At 37.4% G+C, this 26,933-nt stretch overlaps 3 protein-coding genes across 3 annotated transcripts; 1 reads left to right on the top strand and 2 right to left on the bottom strand.

Annotated features, from left to right (window-relative positions):
- Positions 1-1,562: 1,562 nt before the first annotated feature.
- Positions 1,563-8,441, bottom strand: LOC144440595 (S-adenosylmethionine-dependent methyltransferase Rv2258c-like). The gene is made up of 4 exons (XM_078129980.1): positions 8,263-8,441; positions 3,984-4,195; positions 2,243-2,362; positions 1,563-2,122 (listed from the first exon to the last, which is right to left on the bottom strand). Exons 1-4 carry the CDS (start codon positions 8,439-8,441, stop codon positions 1,563-1,565), a joined length of 1,071 nt encoding a protein of 356 aa, XP_077986106.1.
- A 2,496-nt stretch (positions 8,442-10,937) lies between these two features.
- On the bottom strand, positions 10,938-15,361 carry LOC144440596 (S-adenosylmethionine-dependent methyltransferase Rv2258c-like). Its single transcript, XM_078129982.1, has 4 exons — positions 15,183-15,361; positions 13,043-13,254; positions 12,019-12,138; positions 10,938-11,497 (listed from the first exon to the last, which is right to left on the bottom strand). Exons 1-4 carry the CDS (start codon positions 15,359-15,361, stop codon positions 10,938-10,940), a joined length of 1,071 nt encoding a protein of 356 aa, XP_077986108.1.
- A 2,457-nt stretch (positions 15,362-17,818) lies between these two features.
- Positions 17,819-26,327, top strand: LOC144440597 (sialidase-1-like). The gene is made up of 7 exons (XM_078129983.1): positions 17,819-17,884; positions 18,710-18,841; positions 22,006-22,192; positions 23,881-24,143; positions 24,474-24,656; positions 25,263-25,482; positions 26,113-26,327. Exons 1-7 carry the CDS (start codon positions 17,819-17,821, stop codon positions 26,325-26,327), a joined length of 1,266 nt encoding a protein of 421 aa, XP_077986109.1.
- The last annotated feature ends 606 nt before the right edge of the window (positions 26,328-26,933 follow it).

Genomic DNA, 26,933 nt, shown 5'->3' on the forward strand with positions numbered 1-26,933 from the left:
GCGTGAGGGCGCCCCGTCACGGCTTATCTTACGTACTACTAGATTGATGGTCAACATCGAGGTCAGTTTTTAAATAAAAAGCCTGTTCTCTATAAGTATGAATATAATATAATATACCAGGAGTAAAATTACCTAGATGAGCATGGGATGACGTAGAGATGCTCGAGCTCTATGCTTTGCTAGCTAGACTTTGTCATCTCATCAGGGTAGGGGCGTACAGTAGCGTAGTGTTTTCTCCACATCAAGTAATGTGTAGTAGTCTATTAGTATAACCTTAAAGAAAATAACTAAGTCCATAATTATAGCTTCACGTCATTTATTCTCACAAAAAAATTATGAGTAACAATCAATTAAATCTGGGGGCATATTTAATGAATGGAAAGTCCATTTCGTATATTAGCGTTAACAGATGTCTTTAACCTCTGGGTTATATTGGTGGAACGGACAACATGTGACCATTCCAACATTGAACTGGAAGTCTATTTCACAGGTAAACTTATACACTATATAGTTGTGGTAAAATTGCCAAAAAAAGTATAAAACTGAACTAATTGCTAAATAGTATGTTTTCAAAATATAACTGACAAAGAGGTAAATATTCACCAATTGTCTACATCTTCCACAGTGAATACTATTATTTATTTTCAACGTAAGTACATGTAGATAAAAAGAACAGAAAAGACGAAATGACAAATTAGTAGATCCTAATATGAGTTAAACTTAATAATAAATGTATTGATTATTACAAGTTACCGTTCACAGGCTGTGTTTGATACAACCATGCAAAAACCATTAAGAAACTGTATATTCTACACTGGGATAGCTTGCTACATTTATGAAATAAACAATTTACTGGTAAACATACTGCAACCAGAGGCAAACATGCAGGTGCCAATGTTTTGACATCTTCATTGATGTCTGTATGGTGACACTTCAGTTCATTTCATTTACGGTGGCGTACGTTGACCCTATTTTTTCTGTTTCTGAATACTTTGTCATGGCAACTATGGGCGATTTTAAAAAGAGTAAAAAAGTAACAAATAATTTTATTCAAGTTTCTCTACCTCTCCTTTTCCTCCTCTCTGTCTTCTTTTTATTGGATTCCTGGTAAGCCCTTTCCCAGCTTCTCTACACAATTGGTATGTTCTCAACCCCCTACTTGAATAACTTCCGCCATGAAAGAAATGCTCTCTACGTGAACAAGTGTCGCTACCACAGCCATGACTGTAGATGATGTCGACACTCCAGAATTAGTCTTGCCAGAGAGGGTGCTCTTCCGTAAAATATGAAGAACGGGCGAAAATTTGATGCCGGAGCTGAAAACCTGGGCCGGTCGGGTAATGAGAAACATAAAAAATAGGGTCACCCTTAGAAAATGTATCCATTCAACCTTGCTATATTAGAATGTCACTTGTACAGTTTCTTATTGCATTGTTTCTATCAAACAGAGCCACAGAATAGTAACTTGAAACGGGTGGTACATATGCTTTGGTAGTTCTTTTTGGCAAGACTAATTAATAAGCCTACTTTGCATATCTTTAAGATTGCCTCTATTTACTTCACTATTTTTTACACACAAAAACTCGCTCTGTTGTACCTTCAAGGTGAAAATGCCTCTCGCACGTGAACTTTGCATCTTCAAACATTTCAATTGCCTTCTCCATACCCCACATAGTACCTAGACCAAACCCGCCATCAAAGTATAAAGATACCGGCATGCAATGCATCAAGCTGGCAACATAGAAAGTAGTTGCGGTCGGATTATCTAAATTATCGGATACTTTAGTGTGGCTATCAATATCAATAACAATGAAATGGCCATCACTCTTAAGCACTCGGTAGCATTCTTCCAATGCCAAATCTGGTCGAGCCTGGTCGTGAAGTGAATCAATCGATAGCAGAAGCTCGAATTTTCCTGACCAATCAGCAGGGAGCTTGACAGCATCGTGGCAGTAATAGGCCAGGTTTGGAAGATTCAATTCAGTTGCTTTAGCCTGAGCTTCCTTTACGAGCGATTCTGTAAAATCTATGCCGTAGAAGGTGCTCTTTGGGAATGCTTGGGCGAATTCAAGAATCGCTGTACCCTTGCCACATCCTATGTCACATACCATGATACCAGATTCTGCATTAACAAAAAAACGGACTATCTTTTTAGAAGGGCTACGTGTGTTCCTATATGTATATGATTGATTGTATGAATAGGAGAGCTCCAAATAGAAGGATGTGTCTTGATACCGCTTACCTAATTTTGCCATTACGTCATCCATATCTTTAAGGAATTTTGGAATACTACCAGCAAACCTAGTAGACGATATCTTGTTCATCACCTCGTGAAATTTGTTATAAACTGAGTATGGAACACCTGGAAAGATTAGAAATACATTATTCCTTCCAATCTGTGAAATTTCATCATTACAGGGGATATAGTGGATTGGGTTTCAGGCAACAGATGAGTACTTACACAATATGTATTGATTAATCCACAAATCTTTGACAACAGAGATACAAAGAGAAATTCCATCTTAAAACAATGTCAACATTATCACCATCACCACCACCAACATCATCATCATCATCCCCACCAACATCATCATAATCATCATCATCATCATCATCATCATCATCATCATCATCATCATCATCACCACCACCACCATCATCATCATCATCATCATCATCATCATCATCATCATCATCATCATCATCATCATCATTGAGGTGGTATTGCCCCGCAGCACTGCTACACAATAATTGTACTGCTCCATATCTACTCTGCATAATTTTTTTACATGTAAGAATTGGAAACAACAGTTTCTCATAACTCGCTTCATAGAGTGGTTGTCAATGATTGCATAGTCAATTTATGGAGCCTTCAGTAACTATAAGGGGGAGGGGGCCAGCAAATCAGGCCTGGGTTGTTGCTTAAAATGTGACCCTTCTCCCTATTCCATCGTGCTAAAAGTGACCCTCCCGCAATTTCCTTTATCTAAAATATTACCCTCCCCTGTTCAAATATTTTAAAAACGCGGATTCAATACTGTCAGACATAGAAAAGGACACTAGTCCACATAATCAATGGTTTAAAGGAATTAATCCCACCGCTGCCACCGCGTTCAAAGTTTAATGGTATTGGTTATTCACCCAACTACAGTATATTTGCATGGAAACACTGCATTAATACCTGTACATGTATTTGGATCTTATTGGCTGAGTTGCAGGCCAGAACGTTAACTCCCAAACACTAGATGGCTGTCAGCAGCAATTCGATGATGTGGTCTGACGTTATCATACCTAACCCTAACCCTAAGCCATAGTTTAAGGCAATTTAGGCTGTTCATTACCATGGTCACAAGGAAGCTATAGTCAAAATGAACATGTTTTGAGCACCTCTTATCCATAGCTAATAACAATGCAAAGTACAGTATCAACAATCACAATACTATGATTTTTGAGGGTTCTTTAAGTGTGCACCTATCGGCTATATTTCATTGAGTTTGCATACAGTGTATGCATAAAGCCATAATTTAAGGCATCATTAAGCTGTTCATTACCATTGTTACAAGGATACTAACCATAAGGCCCATGCAAGGTATAACATAAGGCCCAATGGACCCTAACTGATTACGCAGCAGTGGGATGTAGAACCGGTTGCAGCGATGGGATGCCAAATTCACAAGGTTATGGCAAGTTAGACAATACAGTTAGTCAAAGTAAAATGAGACCCTTCCCCAGTGCCATTTTCTAAAATATGACCCCCCCCTCTAATTCCCCTAGCCCTTGTAATTGCTGAAGGCTCCATTATACTGAACTTTCAGCCACACACAATACCAAAAAGCTGGTGTTAGATTAAAATCAAAGTCTAGGAGTGGTATCGCATTTACATCAAATGGTTAACATGTTGACTTGCAAGCAAATTTGAGAGCATTGTCATTGAAAGTAACCAATGTTTAAGGACTTTATAATACAACTTATTATATATTTACCTCTTGGTCCCTCTGGTTCCATACATTTTAAAACCTCATTATAGCCATCACATATTGTAGGTATGAGTTGTACTATACTGCAAACATTTGTATGAGCCTGTCCACCAAGGAGACAGTCCAAACGTGATTTGGGTATAGAATAAGTTTCCTCTTCAGGATTGTAGTCAACGATTCTTCCATTTACCATACCCCCAAGCCACTCTCGTACATATCTGGAGGAAAAAAATGATCATTTTGAAAAAATCAATACAGTTCCCATGGTAGTTATCATTACAGTATTGTCGACATGTCTGTCTGTCTGTCTGTCTGTCTGTCTGTCTGTCTGTCTGTACATGTCATGCATGTCTGTTCATCTGATGGTGTATGTGTGTATATAATACATACATACGTATGTATATGTGTGCATGCACGTGCCTGTCTACCTGTCATTCTGTCTATGTCTGTCTGTCTGTCTGTCTGTCTGTCTGTCTGTCTGTCTGTCTGTCTACATTGGCGTATATTTAGAGACTCTTTACCTATTGTAATAGGGAAAGGGATTTGTCGACATAATGCCAGTGTCATCATATACCCAAAATGCCGGCTGATTCAATTTAGACACAATTTCATACGTTTTTGGACGAGATCTGTGTACAACTAATTGGCACTAACAATATTCGTTCTTTCAGTTCATTTATTGGTACATACCCCGTGTGAAAATGGAATAGACCACATTTTCTACATGATGTCTAGGAAGACTTTGAGTACAGTGGGTCCTCCTTGGCGTTGAAAATGATAGCTACAGTAATTTGCAAAAGCCAAAGTCTTGTGTCGCTTTGTGTTACCAGTCAGTTTAGCATTTATGATTATGTGTTTTATACATATATATGCCAGGGTACGATTTAACAAGAAAGAGAGAGATAAAGGTCAATATAAATTACAAGGTTCGTCATGTACCATGGTCGAATTGTTATCGTTATATGTTTGTTATCGCGTTGCATTAACATTATAGGTGAAGAACGAATGACAAATTACGACATGCTGACTTTCAGCTGAAATGTTTGTCATGTGTTCTCTCAATCGTTTCGCTATATTCTGCGAAATCCTTCTTTTTATTTGGAGATAAGTTGTGATACTGTTATTAGATTAGTGAAGAAGGTTGGCCTCAGTGCAGTGGTGAGAGAGACGACAGAAGGGCTTACTAAAATCATTGTTCCTGAATTCTTCTTAATCTTAGCAATTAATTAACTTCCATATTCGAGTCTTTCTTGAGTTTACTTTCCCCAGAACCGTACGTTTCATATATCTCAATAACAAAGGCACATCACTCGTAGTGATAGGGACACGCAGTCAATAAGTGTCCATGGACTAATGTGCAGGGTTACATTGCTGTCAAAACGGAATGCTGTACTGGTGAGTCTATAGACATTAGGGTGAGGTTTTGTTTTGTTTTTGTTTCTCATCTCCAATGGAATAGTCAGGTGGGGCGGGCGGGCGAAATAAAAAAAAAAGGGGGCAAGAAAAAAAATCTGTATTTTTTCAGTTCTATTCTCTCTCCTTTCTGTCCTGTCAGTTTCTCTACAACTTCTTTTCTCTTCTCTTTATTGAATTCCTTGTTACAAGTCTCTTTCCTTCATTTTAGCAAGGTTGACAAGTCCGTAGAACAACTTTGTAAGAAGATGATTGAATACTTATCATCCTGATGGGTGTATATCTGTAGCCATGAACTACTGTATGATTTTATCAGGAGTACTAATACATTTGTCCTATTAATCAAAGTGGCATTGCCATCGTTAACATTTTTTTCAAGTAATCCAATTTGAACTTCAGTGTGTAACTTTTTGAAACACTTACAAGATTGTCATCAGTGTGCGAGATGAATTTTTATTTATATAAATCATTACTTCTATGAAACATTTTCTTCAGTGTGAACTTGTCAAAATAATCCACCAGATAACATGTAAACATTTCTAGAACTCAGAACTCCTTTGGGATTTACTGTTTAAAAGTAATTACAAGTAATAATGTAAACATCGGAATCATGCATGTCATGGGTCATGAAGTCGATCATTTCCCCGATGATACATTGTATAACTGATTTAAAGCTAAAAACTGGTCAAGAAATTAGGAATGCAGTATGACTTTTACCAATTTTAAGCATAATTTTGAAAATGATGGAAATATTCTGAGCTATTATTATATTGCAGCAAAATGTACCATGTGACAGTATTAATTTCGAGCCCTGTCCCTCATCAAACCTCAACGGCTTCAGCCATGATGAAAGACACATGCTGCTCTGATGTAACAAAGGGGTGGGTGGGTGGGTGGGGGTAGACGGCAGTGTTCTGCCAAGGTTTCCAACAAGTTGGGACAAAGGCCCCTTGGCTGCAAAAAGTGGTGTCATTTGACAGGGAGTGGGGTCAATTATCACTGTCTATGAAATATTCATATAAATTATCTCAGACCACTATAGATACTGTGGTCTGAGATATTCCATTACGTATAGACCATTACCTAACTACATAAAAGAATTCCATTCACAATAACAGTTCCCAGTAAGCTATTTTTTGAAAATTGTGTACTACACATTACACCTTATAAAAAGAAGGCAATTAAGATTATGTAATTTTAAGTCATTTCTACATAGTATATTATATATTGTTTAGAAAGATTGGACAACCAGGAAGTCACAATTTTTAATCTGAATATCAATGAATAGCAGTGCTCAAATTTATAATTCCCTTTTTTCAGACAAGGACAAAGAACAACTTCAAAATAAGTGACAGTGAACATATGATTGAATAAAAACTTTGAGAAATCATAAACTAGCTTATAACCACTTGTTTCATTTTAAAAATTGTTAGTACACTGCTGTGTTTATCATTCCCTCTTCAAATTCGTGACATTTTGAAGAAAAAAAATCCCTGACTTTAAAAAGTACCAAATGTGAACGAAAAACTTACAAATAATAGTCAAACTAACTTTAAAATAATTTATTTTTTATTAATTAACCGTTACTGGCTGTGTATCATGATTTGGTCCTGCTATATCAAATGACAGCATAGTTACATACCGTAAACTTGATAGGGAAAGCTGGCATTAGGTGTCCTTGAAACTCAGAACTTGAAAACTATCAACAACGTCAAAGTTGGGATGCTCTGTATTAAATACCATATTATTTTTTTTCTGATTTGCACAACAAGTTCGTTCTTCATGTGTGACCGGGCGCACATGCATCGGCCGTCTATAGTGGCCATGCCAGTGATTACGCATTGATTCAGTGCCCAACATTCACATGTGTCACTGTCAACATCATGCAACAAGATCCCCTAATACAACTAATTCGGAATCAAAATACACATGTACTCATTTAATTTAACCCATCAACAAATTAAAATCACAACCTGTACCATAAATTTGGTTTACTCAGGCTTCTGAGCTGTGGCAGATATAATATATGTTCCGCGTTCCGGTAGCAAGTGAGTAGGTCAGAGGTCACGACAGTGACGATAGACAAAACATGTGACGAGAGACGTCCATTTCGACGTCTCATCTACTCCCTCTAATGTTTCAATTTGTAGATTAAGTTTATCAAAGTTGATCTTTTTGTGGCATTTTTATGTTAACAATAGAACTGCGCGTTGTCACTGTATCCTATATGATGTCAACAAAACTTTCCCTTACGCAGTCAGTATACTTCTTGTGGGATTGACGTCGAGTCAGAGCCTGGCCTGGTCCGGCCGTGGACTTAGATATTTTTGATGTCTGCCGTAAAATGAATGCGCCAAAGCGACGCAAGGTGGGAAAATTATTGCGTCATTTCTAAAGGGCCAATGTCGCAAGGTCGTGGCCTCGGTACAACTGGTCTAAGACGCCATGAGGAACCTTACAATTTTGCTGTGCTCAGGGTCGGTCGGAAATAAAAAAACTTTTTTTTTTTCTGATGTCGGAGCTGCAAATTAGGGTCGGTCGGGAGATGAGAAACAGAAAAATAAAAAGGGCCGCCCTTAGCAGAGTCCCTTGCAGTAACAGCCGAGTTCTTTTGACACTTGCTCACTTGACCCGTACCGACCTAGTGGCCAAACCCTGTACATGTATTTAGGGGAGAACCATTTGATTTCATACATGATAAAGGACCACTGAGTCTCGATATGGCGTACATGGTCCAAGACTAGCACCGATTTGTACCACTACACTCTGTACCTTGTTTAAATATGTAAGATACAAACTTACCCTTTAAAATAAATATTGTTCTCGAATCAAAGAGTCGATAAGATAATGATATAGATGATAGAATGCTTGCCTTTCTTTCTTATTAGCTTCTCGAGCTATTTCACTGGATGTTTTCGGTTCTCCTAACCTCGACATAGCGTGAAACAGTCCGGCTGCTGAGCCTACTGCTAGACCGATGCAAAGGAACCCTGATGACAGTACACCCTGTATTCTACCGCTAAACTCCTCGTCTGTTTCTTTCGATGCCATTGTCTGAACTCGATACAAATCAACTATGTCGGGATACTAGAGAGGATTGTATTTCCAAACCAACAGTGACAATCCTGTGAAGCTGTGAAGAAGGAAAATGTATGTTAGTTCTTTTTTCAGCCAAATAATGCCGATAAATCAACAGTGACGAATGGACAATACACTATTCTGTAAAGGGGGTGGTCAGACCTCATTGAGGGACTCAAAGAGATTCGGAACAAGGCCAAACTTTTTTGTTGTGGGTTACCCCCCCCCCCCCCATGGTAATATGGTCGTCTTTATGGTACTTTATACCGTGTTGGGACCCCTGGCTGATATGGACTGACCGCTACAATAAGTGACGAATCGCATAGTTTTAGTAAAACAATTGTATTTGGCAATTAAATAGCTAGGTGCCAAAATTCAAAATAATACCGTAAATATACGACAATACAACAAAATCATATTATTTTTAGCTTCTAAATGAATGCTTATGTTTTGGAATTGTTCTCTGTCTGTCTGTCTGTCTGTCTGTCTGTCTGTCTGTGTCTGTCTGTCTGTCTGTCTGTCTGTCTGTCTGTCCATCTGTCTGTCTGTCCGTCCGTCCGTCCGTCCTTCCGCCTTATGAACCAGTATACCACTTGAACTTCGTTCTTCACCAACTGTCGATACATTCAAGAAGTGTTGACCGATGTGTGAGGACGCCCCACCACGGTACACCTTAACCATGTTATAGACTAACTTAAATCATGTCTTAAAGATACCCCCCCCCCCCCCACCACACACACATTCAGACTGGAAGATATGTCACGTGTCGCTCCGCCCTCACCGGTGTCCTTTCTCACGGCTAATCTTACAGATTAAGGTTTGAAGAACGTACTATTTCTGCCTAGATTGATGGTCAACATCGAGGTCAGTTTTTAAATAAAAAGCCCGTTCTCTATAAGTATGAATATAATATAATATATCAGGAGTAAAATTACCTAGATGAGCATGGCATGACGTAGAGATGCTCTAGCTCTATGCTTTGCTAGCTAGACTTTGTCATCTCATCAGGGTAGGGGCGTACAGTAGCGTAGTGTTTTCTCCACATCAAGTAATGTGTAGTAGTCCATTAGTATAACCTAAACGAAAATAACTAAGTCCATAATTATAGCTTCACGTCATTTATTCTCACACAAAAAAAATTATGAGTAACAATCAATTAAATCTGGGGGCTTATTTAATGAATGGAAAGTCCATTTCGTATATTAGCGTTAACAGATGTCTTTAACCTCTGGGTTATATTGGTGGAACGGACAACATGTGACCATTCCAACATTGAACTGGAAGTCTATTTCACAGGTAAATTATACACTATATAGTTGTGGTAAAATTGCCAAAAAAGCACAAAACTGAACTAAATTGCTAAATAGTATGTTTTCAAAATATAACGGACAAAGAGGTAAATATTCACCAATTGTCTACATCTTCCACAGTGAATACTATTATTTATTTTCAACGCAAGTACATGTAGATAAAAAGAACAGAAAAGACGAAATGACAAATTAGTAGATCCTAATATGAGTTAAACTTAGTAATAAATGTATTGATTATTACAAGTTACCGTTCACAGGCTATGTTTGATACAACCATGCAAAAACCATTAAGAAACTGCATATTCTGCATTTGAGATAGCTTGCTACAGTTATGAAATCCATTTACTAGAAAACATACTACAACCAGAGGCAAACGTGCAGGTGCCAATGTTTTGACATCTTCATTGATGTCTGTATGGTTGACACTTCAGTTCATTTCATTTAGGGTAGCGTACGTTGACCCTATTTTTTTCTGTTTCTGATTACGTTTTCGTGGCAACTATGGTTCAGTCGGTCGGTTATTGGATTCCTGGTAAGCCCTTTCCCAGCTTCTCTACACAATTGGCATGTTCTCAGCTCCCCTACTTGAATAACGTGAACAAGTGTCGATGCCGCCGCCATGACTGTAGATGATGTCGACACTCCAGACACTTGCTTATTCTTGCCAGAGAGGGCACTGCTCCTCAAAATATGAAGAACGGGTGAAAATAAAAACATGGTTGATGCCGGAGCTGAAAACCTGGGCCGGTCGGGTGATGAGAAACAGAAAAAATAGGGCCACCCTTAGAAAATGTAGTGAGAAAATGTATCCATTCAACCTTGTTATATTAGAATGTCGCTTATGCAGTTTCTTATTGCATTGGTTTCTATGTGGTTGAATCAAACAGAGCCACAGAATAGTAAGTTGAAATGGGTGGTACATATGCTTTGGTAGTTTTTTTTGGCAAGACTAATTAATAAGCCTACTTTGCATATCTTTAAGACAATCTGATTAAAATCCGATGTAGATGTACAGGAGGCGATCAGGCTAAAAAATAAACATGTACCAAGAAGGTCAATTCAGGCAAAATAACGAAGGTAAAATAACAATGAACGATTAGCCGACATCTACATCGGATTTTAATCAGATTGATCTTTAAGATTGCCTCTATTTACTTCACTATTTTCTACACACAAAAACTCGCTCTGGTGTACCTTCAAGGTGAAAATGCCTCTCGCACGTGAACTTTGCATCTTCAAACATTTCAATTGCTTTCTCCATACCCCACATATTGCCTAGACCAAACCCACCATCAAAGTATAAAGATACCGGCATGCAATGCATCAAACTGGCAACATAGAAAGTAGTTGCGGTCGGATTATCTAAATTATCGGACATTTTAGTGTGGCTGTCAATATCAATAACAATGAAATGGCCATCACTTGTAAGTACTCGGTAGCATTCTTCCAATGCCAAATCTGGACGAGCCTGGTCGTGAAGTGAATCAATCGATAGCAGAAGCTCGAATTTTCCTGACCAATCAGCAGGGAGCTTGACAGCATCGTAGCAGTAATAGGCCAGGTTTGGAAGATTCAATTCAGTTGCTTTAGCCTGAGCTTCCTTTACGAGCCATTCTGTAAAATCTATGCCGTAGAAGGTGCTCTTTGGGAATGCTTGGGCGAATTCGAGAATCGCTGAACCCTTGCCACATCCTATGTCACAGACCATGATACCAGATTCTGCATTAACAAAAGAAAACAAACTATCTTTTTTAGAAGGACTTATGTGATACTTGTGTACTTGGGTAAGGATTTGATCAAGATATTACTTAAAATTTAACTATACTACTGTCATTAGTTTGATTCTCTCAAATTGTCTTGTATATATAACAAAATCCATTGGATTATCTACAACAAGCATGGTATTTGATGTTCATGTCCTTTAAACTTAAACACATCAAAACTTAGTTTTCCAGTTGAACGATTTTTGAGTAAAAATGACAATTTTCCCACATCCATGGTGTATTTTTCCATTTCAAGAATTTCTTGCATGCAGACACAAACAGACACACACAGACACACACACACACACACACACACACACACACACACACACACAGACACACACACACACACACACACAGACACACACACACACACATATGTATATACCAAAACCACCAAGACACTTCACCGTTCGCCTATATGTATATGATTGTAGGAGAGCTTCAAATAGAAGGATGTGTCTTGATACCGCTTACCTAATTTTGCCATTACGTCATCCATATCTTTAAGGAATTTTGGAATACCACCAGCAAACCTAGTAGACGATATCTTGTTCATCACCTCGTGAAATTTGTTATAAACTGAGTATGGGACACCTGGAAAGATTAGGAATACATTATTCCTTCCAATCTGTGAAATTTCATCATTACAGGGGATATAGTGGATTGGGTTTCAGGCAACAGATGAGTACTTACACAATATGTATTGATTAATCCACAAATCTTTGACAACAGAGATACAAAGAGAAGTTCCATCTTTAAACAATGTCGACATTTCCACTGTGTATATCGCAGCAACATATTGAACGTTAATAATATTAGACGTCTGGCTCTAGTACGGCCACACAGTAAGCAATCTGATTAAAATCTGATGTGGTGAATACGGCTCGGTTTGTTCCAGGAGTGACCGCCTTCGACAAACAAAACGCAAAAAATGAAAATAGATTGAGGACAAGAAATCTAAAATAAATAAAGAACTTGAGTCGTATTCACCTCATCAGATTTTAATCAGATGGCACGTTAAGATAATTTACACTTTTGGTTCAAGTTTATGCTTCTGATTCTTTTCGTATTTGTACAGTATTAAAATGGGATGAGTTATGAAGGGGTCCACCACCACCACCACCACCACCCCATCATCATCATCATCATCATCATCATCATCATCATCATTGAAGAGTCGTTACAGCACTGCTACGCAATAATTGCATTTCTCCATATCTACCTTTGCATAGCATGCATACCAAACAATATTTTCTCATAACTCGCTTCATAGAGTGGTTGTCCATGATTGCATAGTCAACTTATACTGGACTTTCAGCCACACACAATACCAAAAAGGTGGTGATAGATTAAAATCAAAGTCCAGGGGTGGTATCGCATGTACCATCAAATGGTTAACAAGTTGACGGACAGTTCCCCTGGAAAGTTCCATTTTAATGCAATGCAAATTGCGGGACCGGTCTCATTGAACATTTATTATCAATTATTATATATTTACCTCTGGGTCCCTCTGGTTCCATACACTTCAAAACCTCATTATAGCCGTCACATATTGTTGGTATACATTCTGATATACCGCAAACGTTTGTATGAGTCTGTCCACCAAGGAGACAGTCCAAACGTGATTTGGGTATAGAATAAGTTTCCTCTTCAGGATTGTAGTCAACGATTCGCCCATTTACCATACCTCCAAGCCACTCTCGTACATACCTGTAGGAATTTTTTTTCATATTTTAAAAATCGCTATAGATCCCATAAGGTAAACTATCATTATATATAGTATTGTCTGTGTGTCTGTTTGTCTGTCTGTCTGTCTGTCTGTCTGTCTCTCTGTCTGTGTACTGATAATCCCATAACCACGAGGTGGATTCGTAAATAAAATATGGTATATAGAAAATATGAAGGCATGGCTTGAACTGATTCGAGTTTGGGCCAAAACTGTTCATATTAATTACCTCCACTGGAGACATATTTGGAGACATTTTACATTTTGTAACGTGGAAAGGGATTTATAGACACAATGTCTGTGTCATCACATTCCCCAAAATGCCGGCTGATTCAATCTAGGCACAATTTGATACGTTTCTGACAAGATCTGTGAAAATTAATTCGCGTAATTGGCATTAACAATGCTCGTTAGGTTAGTTCATCTATTGATAGATACCCCCATGTGAAAATGGAATAGTCCACATTTCCACTTTGCACGATCCGAGGCATATGTGCAAAATAATAACTGGGAGGCATTGAAAATGACCGCTAGATTCGTAAGCTGACGACTTCTGTCACCAGTCAGTTTAGCATAATTTATAGTTATGTATTGAAATAATCATTTATGTCAGATTCTGATTTAACTGGAATGGGAGAGGTTGGCTAAGGTCAATATAAATTACAAAGTTCGTTATCATGGTCAAATTGTTATGTTATATGTTTGTTATCGCGTCGCATTCGCATTAGTGAAAAACGGGTGATAAATTACAACAAAGTGACTCTCAGCTGAAATGTTTGTCAAGTGTTATCTCAATCGTTTTGCTCTATGCCTGCGAAACCTTGTTTATTTGGAGATATTAAAGTTGTTATTTTACTATTATTAGATATAATAGTCAGGATGTTAATATGATAATCATATCAAATTTGTGTGTGTGTGAGAGAGAGAGAGAGAGAGAGAGAGAGAGAGAGAGAGAGAGAGAGAGAGAGAGAGAGAGAGAGAGGGAGGGAGGGAGAGAGAGAGAGAGAGAGAGAGAGAGAGAGAGAGAGAGAGAGAGAGGGAGGGAGGGAGGGAGGGAGGGAGGGAGGGAGGGAGGGAGGGAGAGAGAGAGAGAGAGAGAGAGAGAGAGAGAGAGAGAGAGAGAGAGAGAGAGAGAGAGAGAGAGAGAGAGAGAGAGAGAGAGAGAGAGAGAGAGAGAGAGAGAGAGAGCTTCATGAAGCATCGAGTCTCAGACAAAAGAAGAAAGAAACGAATCAATAGTTTGGGCTATTGCATGCAGTGGTGGTGAGAATTCTTCTTGGAAAGCAGATTCAATATTCGGGTCTTTCTTAAGTTATTTTCCCAGAACCGTAAGTTTCATTGATCCCAATACCCATGGAAGTACTTCCAAACAATACCACAGGCACAGGCACGGCACAGCCCACATACATGTAGTGATTGGGATACGCAGTCAATAAGTGTCCAGGGACTAATGTGCAGGGTTACATTGCTGTGAAAACGGATTGCTGTACTGTTCTGGTGAGTCCATACACATTATCAGATCCCTGGGAGCTGAGTCCATACATATTATCAAAGCCTTGGGAGCTGCAGTCTCAAGTCTAGACTCACTGCGAGTTCTTTTGACACTTGCTCACTAGACCTGTATCGACCTAGCCACCCCTGTAAATGTATTGCATATAAATGAGAAAGGACCATTGAATCTCGAAATGGCGTTTGGTGCCAGACTAGCACCAATTTGTACCACACCCTGTTCCTCGTTTAAAAATGTATGATACAAATGGGTTATGTTTAATTTTACACACACACACACACACACACACACACACACACACACTCACACACACATACACACAAATCACCTTTTTCACAAATACGGAAATACGGTTGAATCAAAGAGTCGATAAGATAAGGATATAGATGATAGAATGCTTGCCTTTCTTTCTTATTAGCTTCTCGAGCTATTTCACTGGATGTTTTCGGTTCTCCTAACCTCGACATAGCATGAAACAGTCCGGCTGCTGAGCCTACTGCAAGACCGATGCAAAGGAAGCCTGATGACAGTACACCCTGGATTCTACCGCTAAACTCCTCGTCTGTTTCTTTCGATGCCATTGCCTGAACTCAATACAAATCAACTATGTAGGGTGTTACTAGAGAGGATTGTATTTCCAAACCAACAGTGACAATCCTGTGAAGCTGTGAAGAAAGAAAATGTATGCTAGTCTATTTTCAGCCGATAGCTCAACAGTGACGAAGTGGACAATACACTATTTGGTAAAGGGGTGGTCAGACCTCATTGAGGGACTCAAGGACATTCGGGACAGGACCAAACTTTTTTGTTGGGTGGATTACCCCCTCCCCTATGGTAATATGGTCGTCTCTATGGTACTTTATACCGTGTCGGGACCCCTGGCTGATATGGCCTGACCGCTACAATACTACGAATCGCACAGTTTTTGTATGACAATTGTATTTGGCAATTAAATAGCTGGATGCAAAAATTCAGAATAATAGCGTTAAAGGGATTTCTCTCTTCAGTTTCCTAAAAAAATTATGGACAAATCATTCTCAAATTTTACTAAATACCTCGGCAATGCAACGAAATCATATTATTATAGCTTCTGAAAGAATGCTTATTTTTGGAATTGGTTCTCTGTCTGTCTGTCTGTCTGTCTGTCTGTCTGTCTGTCTGTCCGTCTGTCCGTCCGTCCGTCCGTCCGTCCGCCCGCCCGCCCGCCCGCCCGCCTTCATGCATGCATGCATGCATGCGCGCGCGCGCGTGTGTGTGTGTGTGTGTGTGTGTGTGGTTCTCTGTCTGTCTGGCAAAATGTAGTGCGAGGAAATTAGTAGTACAACAAGCAAAAACCGTGCTCAGTCACTTGATCATGTAATAGATATCTCCGCGTAAAAATGGTTTTGGGCGTACTCTGGCCGTTGATGGTGCAGTTCATTGCCAATGAATTAATGAATACAAGATAAGTTACACTGGTGTTAAATTATCAGACAAATATCCCCCACCTTCAGTAACAAATTTTAAATGACATCTGCGTATAATTGTGAATCAATAGACAAAACTTGGTAAAAACAATTCCATGAAAGATTCAAGGTTCCCATTAAATGCAATTATGGAATTCTAAGGAAAGAAAGACGCTTAGACTATAAATTTTCTCTATGGAAATGGGGTCTAAACGCTGTTACTTTCTACAAAATTATATGAATATCTATCAATCACAAAGTGTGTATATTTCTATAAACAACCAACAGAAGGTTTCGATAACCCTTTACAGATCAACCCAATATTTAATACAGGAAGAGGATTCTGGGTGTCTCGTTCCAGTATGTGTTTATAAATGGACAAAGTGCATGTTCCGGAAAGAAGAGATAGGGACGAAAACATGAAAACAACGTAAAACGCGAGCAGCGCAAGTCTTATGGATTGAACAGTATTTCATTCTTCACCTACTGTCAATAAATTCAAGAAGGATGTCAAGACACATCTGTTTGCAAAAGCTTTCTAATTTTTTACAATGATCTACTATTGTTCCTGTTCAAACGCCATACAGCATTACGTCGTATTGGATTTTGGCGCTATACAAATTCTTTTGATTGATTGATTGATAGATCGATATATAGATTGATTGATTGATATGATTGATTGATTGATTGATTGATTGATTAACGTAGCGAATGGATAGAAACTCTTCCATTGATGATGTTTGACGTATGAGTGTCAGAATGAAAGGTTGATGGAACAAAAATAATAATACAACAATTTATTGCCTGACCTCGAGATAACACTCCTTACCAACATTTGATGATGCCCTCGTTTTCGGCTTGGGCATCATCAAATTTTTGCTAAGAAGTCCAAGCCCTAGACTCGAGTGGGAGTGATCATTGTTTGCCTTCCGCATTCAAAATGTTTGACCTTTCTAGTAATCATCTCAAACCATCCCCCACCCCTGGCCAGCCCAACAAACCAGTCCCCCCCCCCCTTGATTCACTTGCTATGGACAAGTCACCAGTGAAAAGACCCTGTTTGTGACCATAATGTTCCGTATCGAAAATGAAGAGAAAAACAGATCGCGTGTAAGCTACTTATTATTGGCTAACTATTTATGATTGCATTTCATTTTTAGCTCAACAGAACAGCCCGTACACTCATCACAAACACATTTTCATGTCAACTATTTATATAACGATGTACAACATGTGTGTATTGTGTTGTTGACGCCTATTCCGTATACCATTTTCTGTTTCATGTACGTAGCTACAAGTTCATTAAAAATGTTGTTTGTGTACGCCTTGATTATCGTCCTTACTTTTTACTCGACATGTGTTTGTACCTTCAAAAATGTAAGTATCATTTCTTTATTCAGTATTTTCGGTCCTGTTTACACTGCCCGTTGCAAGTTAGTGTTCATTGGCTCTGTTTGATACAACCACACAGAAACCAATAAGAAACTGCAAGTGATGCACTTGAACGAATGCAGGTTCTTGTGACTAAATTAACAAATGTATCACAAGGCAGACATTGTGCCGCTACTTGTATATTAGAATGTTTTAGGCAAAATGAAAAGTGGTAAAACTCCAGCTTACGATGGATTACCTGCCGAGTTCTACAAAGAATTTTGGGATGTTAGCATGTTATACATAAAGACCAGACTGCTAATATAAAGAAAATGTAAGGCTGATTTACGACGTCATGTTTTACAGACATTGAAAACATGCCTGGCGCTGTCTGTCTTATTCCCGGACTTCTGTAAAGCTTTTGATTCAGTGGAATGGAACTTTCGTTTTAAAGTCTTAAAGAAGTTTAATTTAGGTACCACTTTCTGTTCATGGGTAAAATCAGTCTATTCTTATTGTAAAGCATATTATGAATAATGGATGTCTGTCCAAAAAACGTGCAACTCAGTAGGAGTATCAGACAGGGTTGTCCACGCTCTGCCTTATTATTTATGTTGGTTGTGGAGGTTCTTTGGGTTAAAATAAGAACCTCAAAAGAAATTCAAGGTATTAATATCAAAGTAGGTAATCTTTTTGAAAGAGAAATCAAAATCTGTCAGGTAGCGGATGATACTACAATATTTCTTTCAAATGAGGAATCAATTGGTAACGCTCTCTATGTTATCAACAAATTTAGTGAATTTGCTGGACCTGTTTTGAACAATAGGAAGACAGAGGGTCTTTGGGTTGCGAAGTGGAAAACGAGGAGAGAAAAAGATTGGTAATATAAATTGGCCAGATAAACCAATAAAGTCACTTGGTGTATACTTCACATGTGACACAGAGTCCATTTTAAGGCTAAATGTTGATGCCAAGTTGAATTCATTTGAAAACATTCTGAATCATTGGTCAACGAGAAATTTGTATGGTAGGGTGGTAGTTTTGAAATCCAAAACTTACCTACCTTTTTAATTTATGTGTCGCTCCTAATGACTTGCTTGTCTATTTGGACAGGTTATTTGCCAACTTTATTTGGGGTTCAAAATTGACCGTGTCAAACGAGCTACCACAATTGGCGAGTATTGCGAAGGTGGAATTCATGCTCTTGATGTATTTTGCCAGAATAATGCTCTAAAGGCATCATGGGTGAGTCGTTTAGCTGCTCAACCCATTAATTGTAATTCTCCTTTGTGGAAAATTATTCCTTTTCATTTTTTTTATATCAAGCTGGTATCGCTGAGTTAATATTTCAAATGGACTTTAGTGAGCCCAAGCTTTGTAAATGTCTTAAAAACGTTACCTCAGTTTTACAAGGAAGTTATCCTTCCCTGGCATGAGTGTGGCGGAGGAAATATTTCTATTAGCGATGCAGAATCTGTACTCAACCAAATCGTTTGGTGCAATAAGAACGTTACGTTCAAAGGACAAACACTCTTTTTCCGCAATTCGATAAATTCGGATCTAATTTATGTCAACGATCTTGTCAATTTGGTTGGAGCTTTTGGTGTTGAGCTGGTTTATAGAAAACTTAATGTGCACACAAACTGAATATCTGAAACTTGCAAGATTCTAAATTCCATTCCTAATGACTGGAAAGCAATCTTGAAGAATCACCGTCTACAGGAGGAAACGTCAAACAGAACAATGATTTTTGTCAAACTGTCTGAAGACAAGGATAATATCTCACTGGTCACAAAAGTAAAAATTAAAGACTATTATAGGTGCTTAATTAGTCACACATTTTTGAAATCTTGGGTTGTAGAAATGTGGAATAGAAAGTACGAACTTGACGTTAATTGGTCAAACATTTGGGTTCATCGAAAATTAATTTAACGCGTGAACGCAGATTGTCAAATTTTATGTTTAAATTTCTTCATTGTATCCTTCCTTGTAATGAGAAATTGTACACGTGGAAGAGAGCCGTCAATAGCTTATGTCGTATCTGTGGTACCGTAGAAACACAAAAACACATGTTTTGGGAATGTAGACGACTTGATAATCTATGGAAAAAAGTAATGGACTTCATCAACAATATAAACAACACTAGAATTGATTTATGTTTTCGTGATTTATTTATTAGAATCATTAACGTAGGTAGCTGTGTAAATCATATTATTGTGATTGCAATGTTTACGATTTACAAATCTTGGCTTATCTGCCAGGACAAAAGCGTATCTGTGTTTGAGAGATTTTGTCCTTTTCTCCTTTTCAAAGAAGAGTTATCAGAGAGAATCAGAATTGAATGTAAAATAAACGATGTAAAGGCTAGAAAGAAATGGAAAGGCTTCGTCGCAATCATAGCCTAAATTGTGATTTTCATTTATTTACCCTGTATTATTATGGCACGAAAATAATTTTTTTTTAAATGTAGCACGAAATTGCAATCTTGCTATCCTAAAGTGTAGAATGTAGAGTATATTACTGGTTTCAATGTAGTTGTATCAAACAGCCAGTGAACGCTAACATGAAACAGGTGGGTGGTACATTATCTCCAATTCATAAACCAAGGTAGTTGTAATAATAATAACCCTGTGAAACAGATAAAAGTGACAGGTTGAACATTAACTTCGACAGAAACCATGACCTGACAACAGCTTTCCATTAAACAATTTAGACATTCAAGAGACAACTAGAGCTTTAGTTCTGCAACTGTTATTGTGTCTAGATCTGCTGCATACTACTAGTCGCCTAATGCTACGACCAAACAATGCGACAAGTCCACGGGCAAGAGTACACTTGTGCCCAACTATTCTTGAGTTCACTCGAGGTTACATCAGTAAATCATGTATTATCCTGTTTATCCGCATTTTATTGCTTTACTCAACAACGAGTTTTACTTCTCCCCAACTTTTGATAATAAAACCCCACCAAATGGATGAGTGGGGGTGTCAGTAAGTAATTTAACTTTCGGACTGGCAAACCAGCGAGTGTCGTTGATGTCATCACCGGATTAACCTTAATGTTTTGGAAAACGATAAAAAGCATGTCACCTGAAAACCGATCACTGGGGCAAAAGTGTTAGTTGATGAAATACAAAAGTAATTTCATTTTATGCCAAAGGGCGGCACATATACGTATAGCCAATTTGGGGGGAGTACCTCCCCAAACCTTAATTTTTTATCAGTTGTACTTGAGAGTCTCTCTATTCATGTTTTACATAATAATAATAATAATAACAATAATAATAATAATAATAATAATAATAATAATAATAATAATAATAATAATAATGGTTTTTATATAGCGCTTTTCTTGGTGTTCAAAGATCTTTATAATTATTACCCTTAGCTCGGATCTATAGGGGCAAATCGGCCCTTTATACTTCCTCAACTCCCTGGGGCGCGTACAATCCATTGCAGCCTTTATAAGCGCATAGGATTAAAGCATTCACATTGCAACCTCTATCCTAACAGGTCCCTAATTATACAGCTGGGTTGACTGAGGCACAGTCATGATTCAAATCTTGCCCAATTTAGACATACAGAAACAAACGGCATCGATGGGGCTAGAACCTGCAACCTGCAGATTCCAAGCCGGCCATTCTAACCATTTGCCCATCATGACTCCATAATAATGATTACATAACCTTTTCCTGCATCCATGTAAATTGAACTAATACAAAATTCATCATACGACGGCAAACTATAATTTTATTTGAGAACATAGTCCCTGGGGTACATAAACGGAAAAGTGATCATCTCCATGACTCATTAATCAAGCTCTTGAAGGCTTAGATGTAAAACGGGGGATTATTTGTCATGTAGTTGATAACTTACATATCTTTACACTTTGATTTAAACTGGTCAAGTTTAAATTAGACAAAGATCCCTAGTAGCAACAGTGGCATATCCCTATGTAAAGGATGAGAAAAAGGTTTGTTTTTTTTGAACTTCGGAAGAAATCTATGAATGATATGATCAAAATTGAATAGTTTAAATATTCACAACATACCTAAGAATTGATGTGACAGTATACACCTTCTGCCATTTCCATCAGTTTAAAAGAACTATGACGTCATTATTACGATATTATAAATAGTTTTTGCTGATTGACTCAAGTGTAGGTACATTTTTCTAATTCATTTTTAACGTATGTTTTGAGGAGTCATGCAATTACTGAAGTTTAATTGTAGTGCTTGTTGTCTTTTCCATAATCCTGTCCTTAATTATCTTGCCACAGTGTCTGTTTCATAGTTCGCATTTTCTTGTCAAACCTATTTATTTTACCACCCATTTGTCGAATACTTCAACAGTTATTGCGGCTACGCATATATACGTGGCATCAGGTGACAATATGCTAATTTTTGTCAGGTTACCCCCGTCGTGGTTGAAGAAGAGTTACTATGGATAAAAGGACAGGGAGAAATTTCCCTCTACAGAATACCAATCATTATTTCCACTCCAAGGGGAATCCTGATAGCAGCTTCAGAGGCAAGAAAGTTTAGCAGTGGCGATGAAGGTCGCAAGTTTTTGGCAATAAGAAGATCTCTAGATGGAGGTATGAAAACATTACTATTTTAAAGACCCTAGGGATAATTTGTTGTTTTGGTTGTGTTTGTTGTTTAACTTGTTTACTTCCGAATAATGTGCAGAAAACAAACAAACCAATGAAGAAGGGCTATACAATGAAGAAAAAAACATGAACACACAAATAAATACACACAACAATGTGTTCTTCATGTATGTACAAATTGTGACAAGAAAACAAACAAGTAAAAAGGGCGGGAAACAAGAGGCAATCCTGGTAAAGCTCCTCTTTCTATGTACAAGAACAGACCTTAATATCCAGTCAAAATCTATAAATATATTTGAAGCAGCTGTTGCGGGCTCATTCCTCATAACCTTTCTGACATCTGTTCATGTATTAGTACTATTATGGGATAGTACACAGACTGGGCTTATTTGGGTTTTGTCTTCTATAATCTTTCTGACCTCTGTATATGTATAGCACCATTGCGTGTTAATACTCAGGATAGGTAAGGACCCAAAACAGTTAATTGTGAAGACAAAAAATGTATGTGTTTATATATATTTCTTTGGTGATGATTTGTCTGTCTGTCTGTCTGTCTGTCTGTCTGTCTGTCTGTCTGTCTGTCTGTCTGCCTGCCTGCCTGCCTGCCTGCCTGCCTGCATGCATGTATGCATGTATGCATGTATGTATGTATGTATGTATGTATGTATGTATGTATGCATATATGTAAGCATTATTGCTTAGTCCCCTTATACATTACAAATCTTTATCCACCACATTTGGTCATGTGATATTGTTGCAACCTGTCACTCATGAATATTGTTGATAATATGGCAACCTGAATAATTGCCAAAATGCATGTCACTAAACCACACAGATTTTCACGCGAAACCTTATACACACCTTTTGGTTGGAACTGATTACATTTTGGAAAACATACAATGAATATTAATGACACATCTGCATACATAACGATTTTCGGTAATTAAGCATTAGCTTACATTTGTTTTTATAAGAATGCATCATTTAGATTTGTCTCTTATAAAGCTTAGTATGTTGATGTAGCTTATAGCTTTAATGAGTAATTTACATAATTAATTAGTTTTGGCAATTAGGCAATATTTTTAGTATGCAAACTTGAAAATTTGATACACTTTGGTACATGTGTTAATGATAACAAAGTGCAAATGTCCCACAAAAAGCTTGTTGATGTAGCTTAAAATGACGCATTGCATAATTTAACAATTTTCTGTATTAAATTAGTCAATGATTAAAACATGCAAGCTTTCAAGTTTCAAATAATGTAACATAAATAACATGTAAATTGATTGTAACAAATCGCATATTTCCGATAAAGCTTGTTGTTGTAGATTTTATGGCATTTGCATAAATCGTGAGTTTTTGTAATCAGGCCTTGCAAGTTTCAAATGTCATGATAATGTGTCCTATACACAAATGATGGTGTAGTTTTTATTTTAACGAGTCATTTGCATAGTTGATACATTTTTTCCAATCAAGGGGTATGCCATATATGGTAGCTCAGAATTTAGTACTGTAATGATGCGTGTACTAATCGAAATACGCGTTTTGCCATTGAAGGAAGGTATTCAGTTTACATTTGATATCCACTGCTATGTACTCATGATATGGGCAAAATTCCACTTGATTTCTGTCCGTAAAAGAAATTTGAAGTACAATATTATATTTATCATCAGGTTACAAATGGAAACCACAACAGTTCATACTGGATGATTTAAAAACTGGAGATGGTTTAAGTTTAGGGGCAATCGTGATGGACGAAGAAAAAGACGTTGTTATCATAGTTTATGCTGACTGTGTAAATTCTGCAGCATGTACTCCAAAAACTACTCATATTTTGAAGAGTTTTGATGATGGTGCTACATGGAGAAGACCAATTAATATATCAACTCAAATAGGGACTAAAGAATTTCAACCTGGACCAGGCTATGGAATACAAGTAAGTAGGGAAACTCCAGTTTTACTCCCAGATACTCTTGGGAGATAACATTTATTATAATTTGAGCCTTCAAACAGTGACAATGCTATTGCTATGTTATACGAGTAATTGCTCTATATCTTAGTGGTGACTAGATTGCACTCCAAATATGTGTATCTGTGTGGTATATAACGCTACTATGAACATATGGTGGCAGCAGTACATCTACTCCATTTTATCAACCAATCAGAAGCAAATATTTCATTCCCCAATGAATGCCAGGTTATTATCATGTGCATGTGATCATTTATTCTTTTTTCATAAATGCGCGGTTTGTCATTTGATCTGTAGAAAAAGTATGCACCTCATAAGGGCCGGCTTATTGTATGTGGTCATGGTACAATTAGTGGGGACGGAGTGTTTTGTCTGTTGAGTGATGATCATGGAGATACATGGAGGTATGGGGGTATGATTAAAAGTATTCCGTACAACCAACCCAAGAAAAGTGGAGATTTTGAACCAGATGAGTGTCAGGTGATAAACTTCATACTATTAATTGTTATCAACATTTATTTTAATATGTAATGTGATCACTAACCACTAGACGTCACTAAAAATTAGATACAGTCCATTGCATGTTACTGTTCACTGGCTTTGTTTGATACAAGCAGACAGAAACCAATAAGAAACTGCACGTTCTACACTTTAAGATGGCAGGATCGCAATTTCTTTTTAAATATAGTCTGATTGAAACAAACCATTTAAAATGTACTGCAACTAGATGTAGAAATCCGGTCAACATTTTTTGTTGACTGCATTTGATGTCTGCATGGTGCAGCAGGTAAATACAAACTTGCAACGAGACGTATCAATGTAGAAGGAAAGTTTGGAATGTGTCGAACTTCAAGTTTTTGGAATGAAGGACATTACATAAATGTAGGCAAATTAAAAAAAAGAACGTGGCATTGATGGGATGATAAGTACAATTATTATAATAAGTAGAACGAAATACAGTTAAAGCTTTCAGATATTTTACCTCTAAATCATTTTGTAAACATTACTCATGAAGGTTAGTTTGTAAGATGACGCCCACTATATTGACACCTTAAAGTAGAAATTGCTTCTTTTTTTTCTTTTCAGCCTGTTGAACTTCCTGATGGATCTATTATCATCAACGCAAGAAACCAAGGTCGTTATCATTGTAGTTGTCGTGTAGTCAGCAGAAGTTTTGATGGAGCTGAGTCTTTCTCATTTGATGATCTTTATTTTGATGAAACATTGATTGAACCAGTTTGTGCAGCTAGTATACTTTATCACAATGATGTCTTGTTCTTTAGTAATCCAATGAGTACGAGTGACCGTAAGTATATATGGCATACACATTAACTTGACGAATTCTTTCGGAAATGTCGGTGATATAGAATTGCTACATTCATTATGCGTCTAGCTGCCACATTCTTACTTATCTGTACGCTAAAATCTCACATTCCTTATTTATTCTAGTTGCAGAATTGCCAGACATAGGACAAACTCATTGATGCACAAAAATGCGACACCATTCGCATTTCACTGCAGAATTACAACATGTATACCTATCTATACAGTCAGTCATAAGCTCTACTTGAAAACTTGTCTTATTTATTCCTTGTCTAGCTGCAGAATTGCCAGATTCATAATGCATGTAAATACAGACCTATACTAATATAAATGACATGTGTAGTGTGGTCTTGTTTCACAATCCTCTATCTTCAAACATACAATATGCATATTCGATCAAACTGAATCATTCTTTCTGAGATGATACATACTCTTTTCTTGTATGGGGGCTATTTTACAAGATTTCTTGAGGTCATGCTGTTGTCAGTTAACTATTGATCGTGATTTTACTCTCAGAGACCAACATGAAGATGTAGCAGCACACGAATTCAAAGTCCTGGAGGATTTTCCAGTTGATTCTTTCCTAAAAGTGTCCTTCCTTTGCATTCTATAGGTGTAAACCTAAACTTACAATGGAGTTATGACAATGGAACTACTTGGGCTGGAAAGTTGGCTATTAACCCAGATTACAGTGGATATAGTTGTATGACCAGTTTCCAAAACACTCTCAAATATGGAAATGATATTTTTATTCGTTATGAAAGAGGTCATGATGGTGTTAGTGGTATGGACTCTTTATCACTGGTCAGAGTGCGATTGCATAATTAGTTTTCACGATGTGATTGTAATTAATATCTCACTCCATTTGAAAACAGAGCATGTTGGAATTTGATGATTATATTACTAGTATAATAATACAACTTTTGATCATGACATTTTTGATCTTTAAGTAATTATTTGCATGTCATTTACATACACATCTCAACCATCAAGGTTATTAAGAACAGTACTGCAAATCATTATAAAGGCAAGATGAAGGTATCTTTGGTATGCAAATTGAATTTTACAAATTGTTTCTATAATTAGCAAAAGTATATTATACATTGGTAGGTCATTGCAAGAGTAGTGAATACTATTCAATATTGAGTTTAAGTAAATATGATGAACATTCATTCAAAAATCACGTTTGTCTCCTTTTTTGGTCGTTCTCATTGACTGTGTACTGTTTTCAATCTGATTAAAATCTGATGTGGTGAAAGCGGCTAGAGGTCTTTATTCACCTCTGTTTCCCTCGTTTTGTGTCGTCTGTTTTGTTCCGGGCGATCACCCGGATTGTACTGTTTTATGGGAATAGAAATCAAGTTACATCCACATGCAAAAGAAATGTCTTGATTTTGAAATTTGACTGTAGAAATCAAGATCAAGCTCAAATCT

This window comes from Glandiceps talaboti, chromosome 10 (assembly GCF_964340395.1).
Source record: "Glandiceps talaboti chromosome 10, keGlaTala1.1, whole genome shotgun sequence".
In the NCBI taxonomy this organism is placed as follows: Eukaryota; Metazoa; Hemichordata; class Enteropneusta; family Spengelidae; genus Glandiceps; species Glandiceps talaboti.

What these genes read in the sequence shown, in the direction of transcription:
- LOC144440595 (XM_078129980.1), bottom strand. Translation starts at nt 8,441, where the DNA reads ATGGCATCGAAAGAAACAGACGAGGAGTTTAGCGGTAGAATACAGGGT. An exon ending in GAAGCTAATAAGAAAGAAAG is followed by an intron (nt 4,196 to 8,262) that starts GCAAGCATTCTA and finishes TTTTTCCTCCAG; the next exon opens with ATATGTACGAGAGTGGCTTG. An exon ending in TGACGTAATGGCAAAATTAG is followed by an intron (nt 2,123 to 2,242) that starts GTAAGCGGTATC and finishes TTGTTAATGCAG; the next exon opens with AATCTGGTATCATGGTATGT.
- LOC144440597 (XM_078129983.1), top strand. Translation starts at nt 17,819, where the DNA reads ATGAAAAGTGGTAAAACTCCAGCTTACGATGGATTACCTGCCGAGTTC. An exon ending in ATGCTCTAAAGGCATCATGG is followed by an intron (nt 18,842 to 22,005) that starts GTGAGTCGTTTA and finishes AATTTTTGTCAG; the next exon opens with GTTACCCCCGTCGTGGTTGA. An exon ending in GACCAGGCTATGGAATACAA is followed by an intron (nt 24,144 to 24,473) that starts GTAAGTAGGGAA and finishes TTTGATCTGTAG; the next exon opens with AAAAAGTATGCACCTCATAA.
- LOC144440596 (XM_078129982.1), bottom strand. Translation starts at nt 15,361, where the DNA reads ATGGCATCGAAAGAAACAGACGAGGAGTTTAGCGGTAGAATCCAGGGT. An exon ending in GAAGCTAATAAGAAAGAAAG is followed by an intron (nt 13,255 to 15,182) that starts GCAAGCATTCTA and finishes AAATTCCTACAG; the next exon opens with GTATGTACGAGAGTGGCTTG. An exon ending in TGACGTAATGGCAAAATTAG is followed by an intron (nt 11,498 to 12,018) that starts GTAAGCGGTATC and finishes TTGTTAATGCAG; the next exon opens with AATCTGGTATCATGGTCTGT.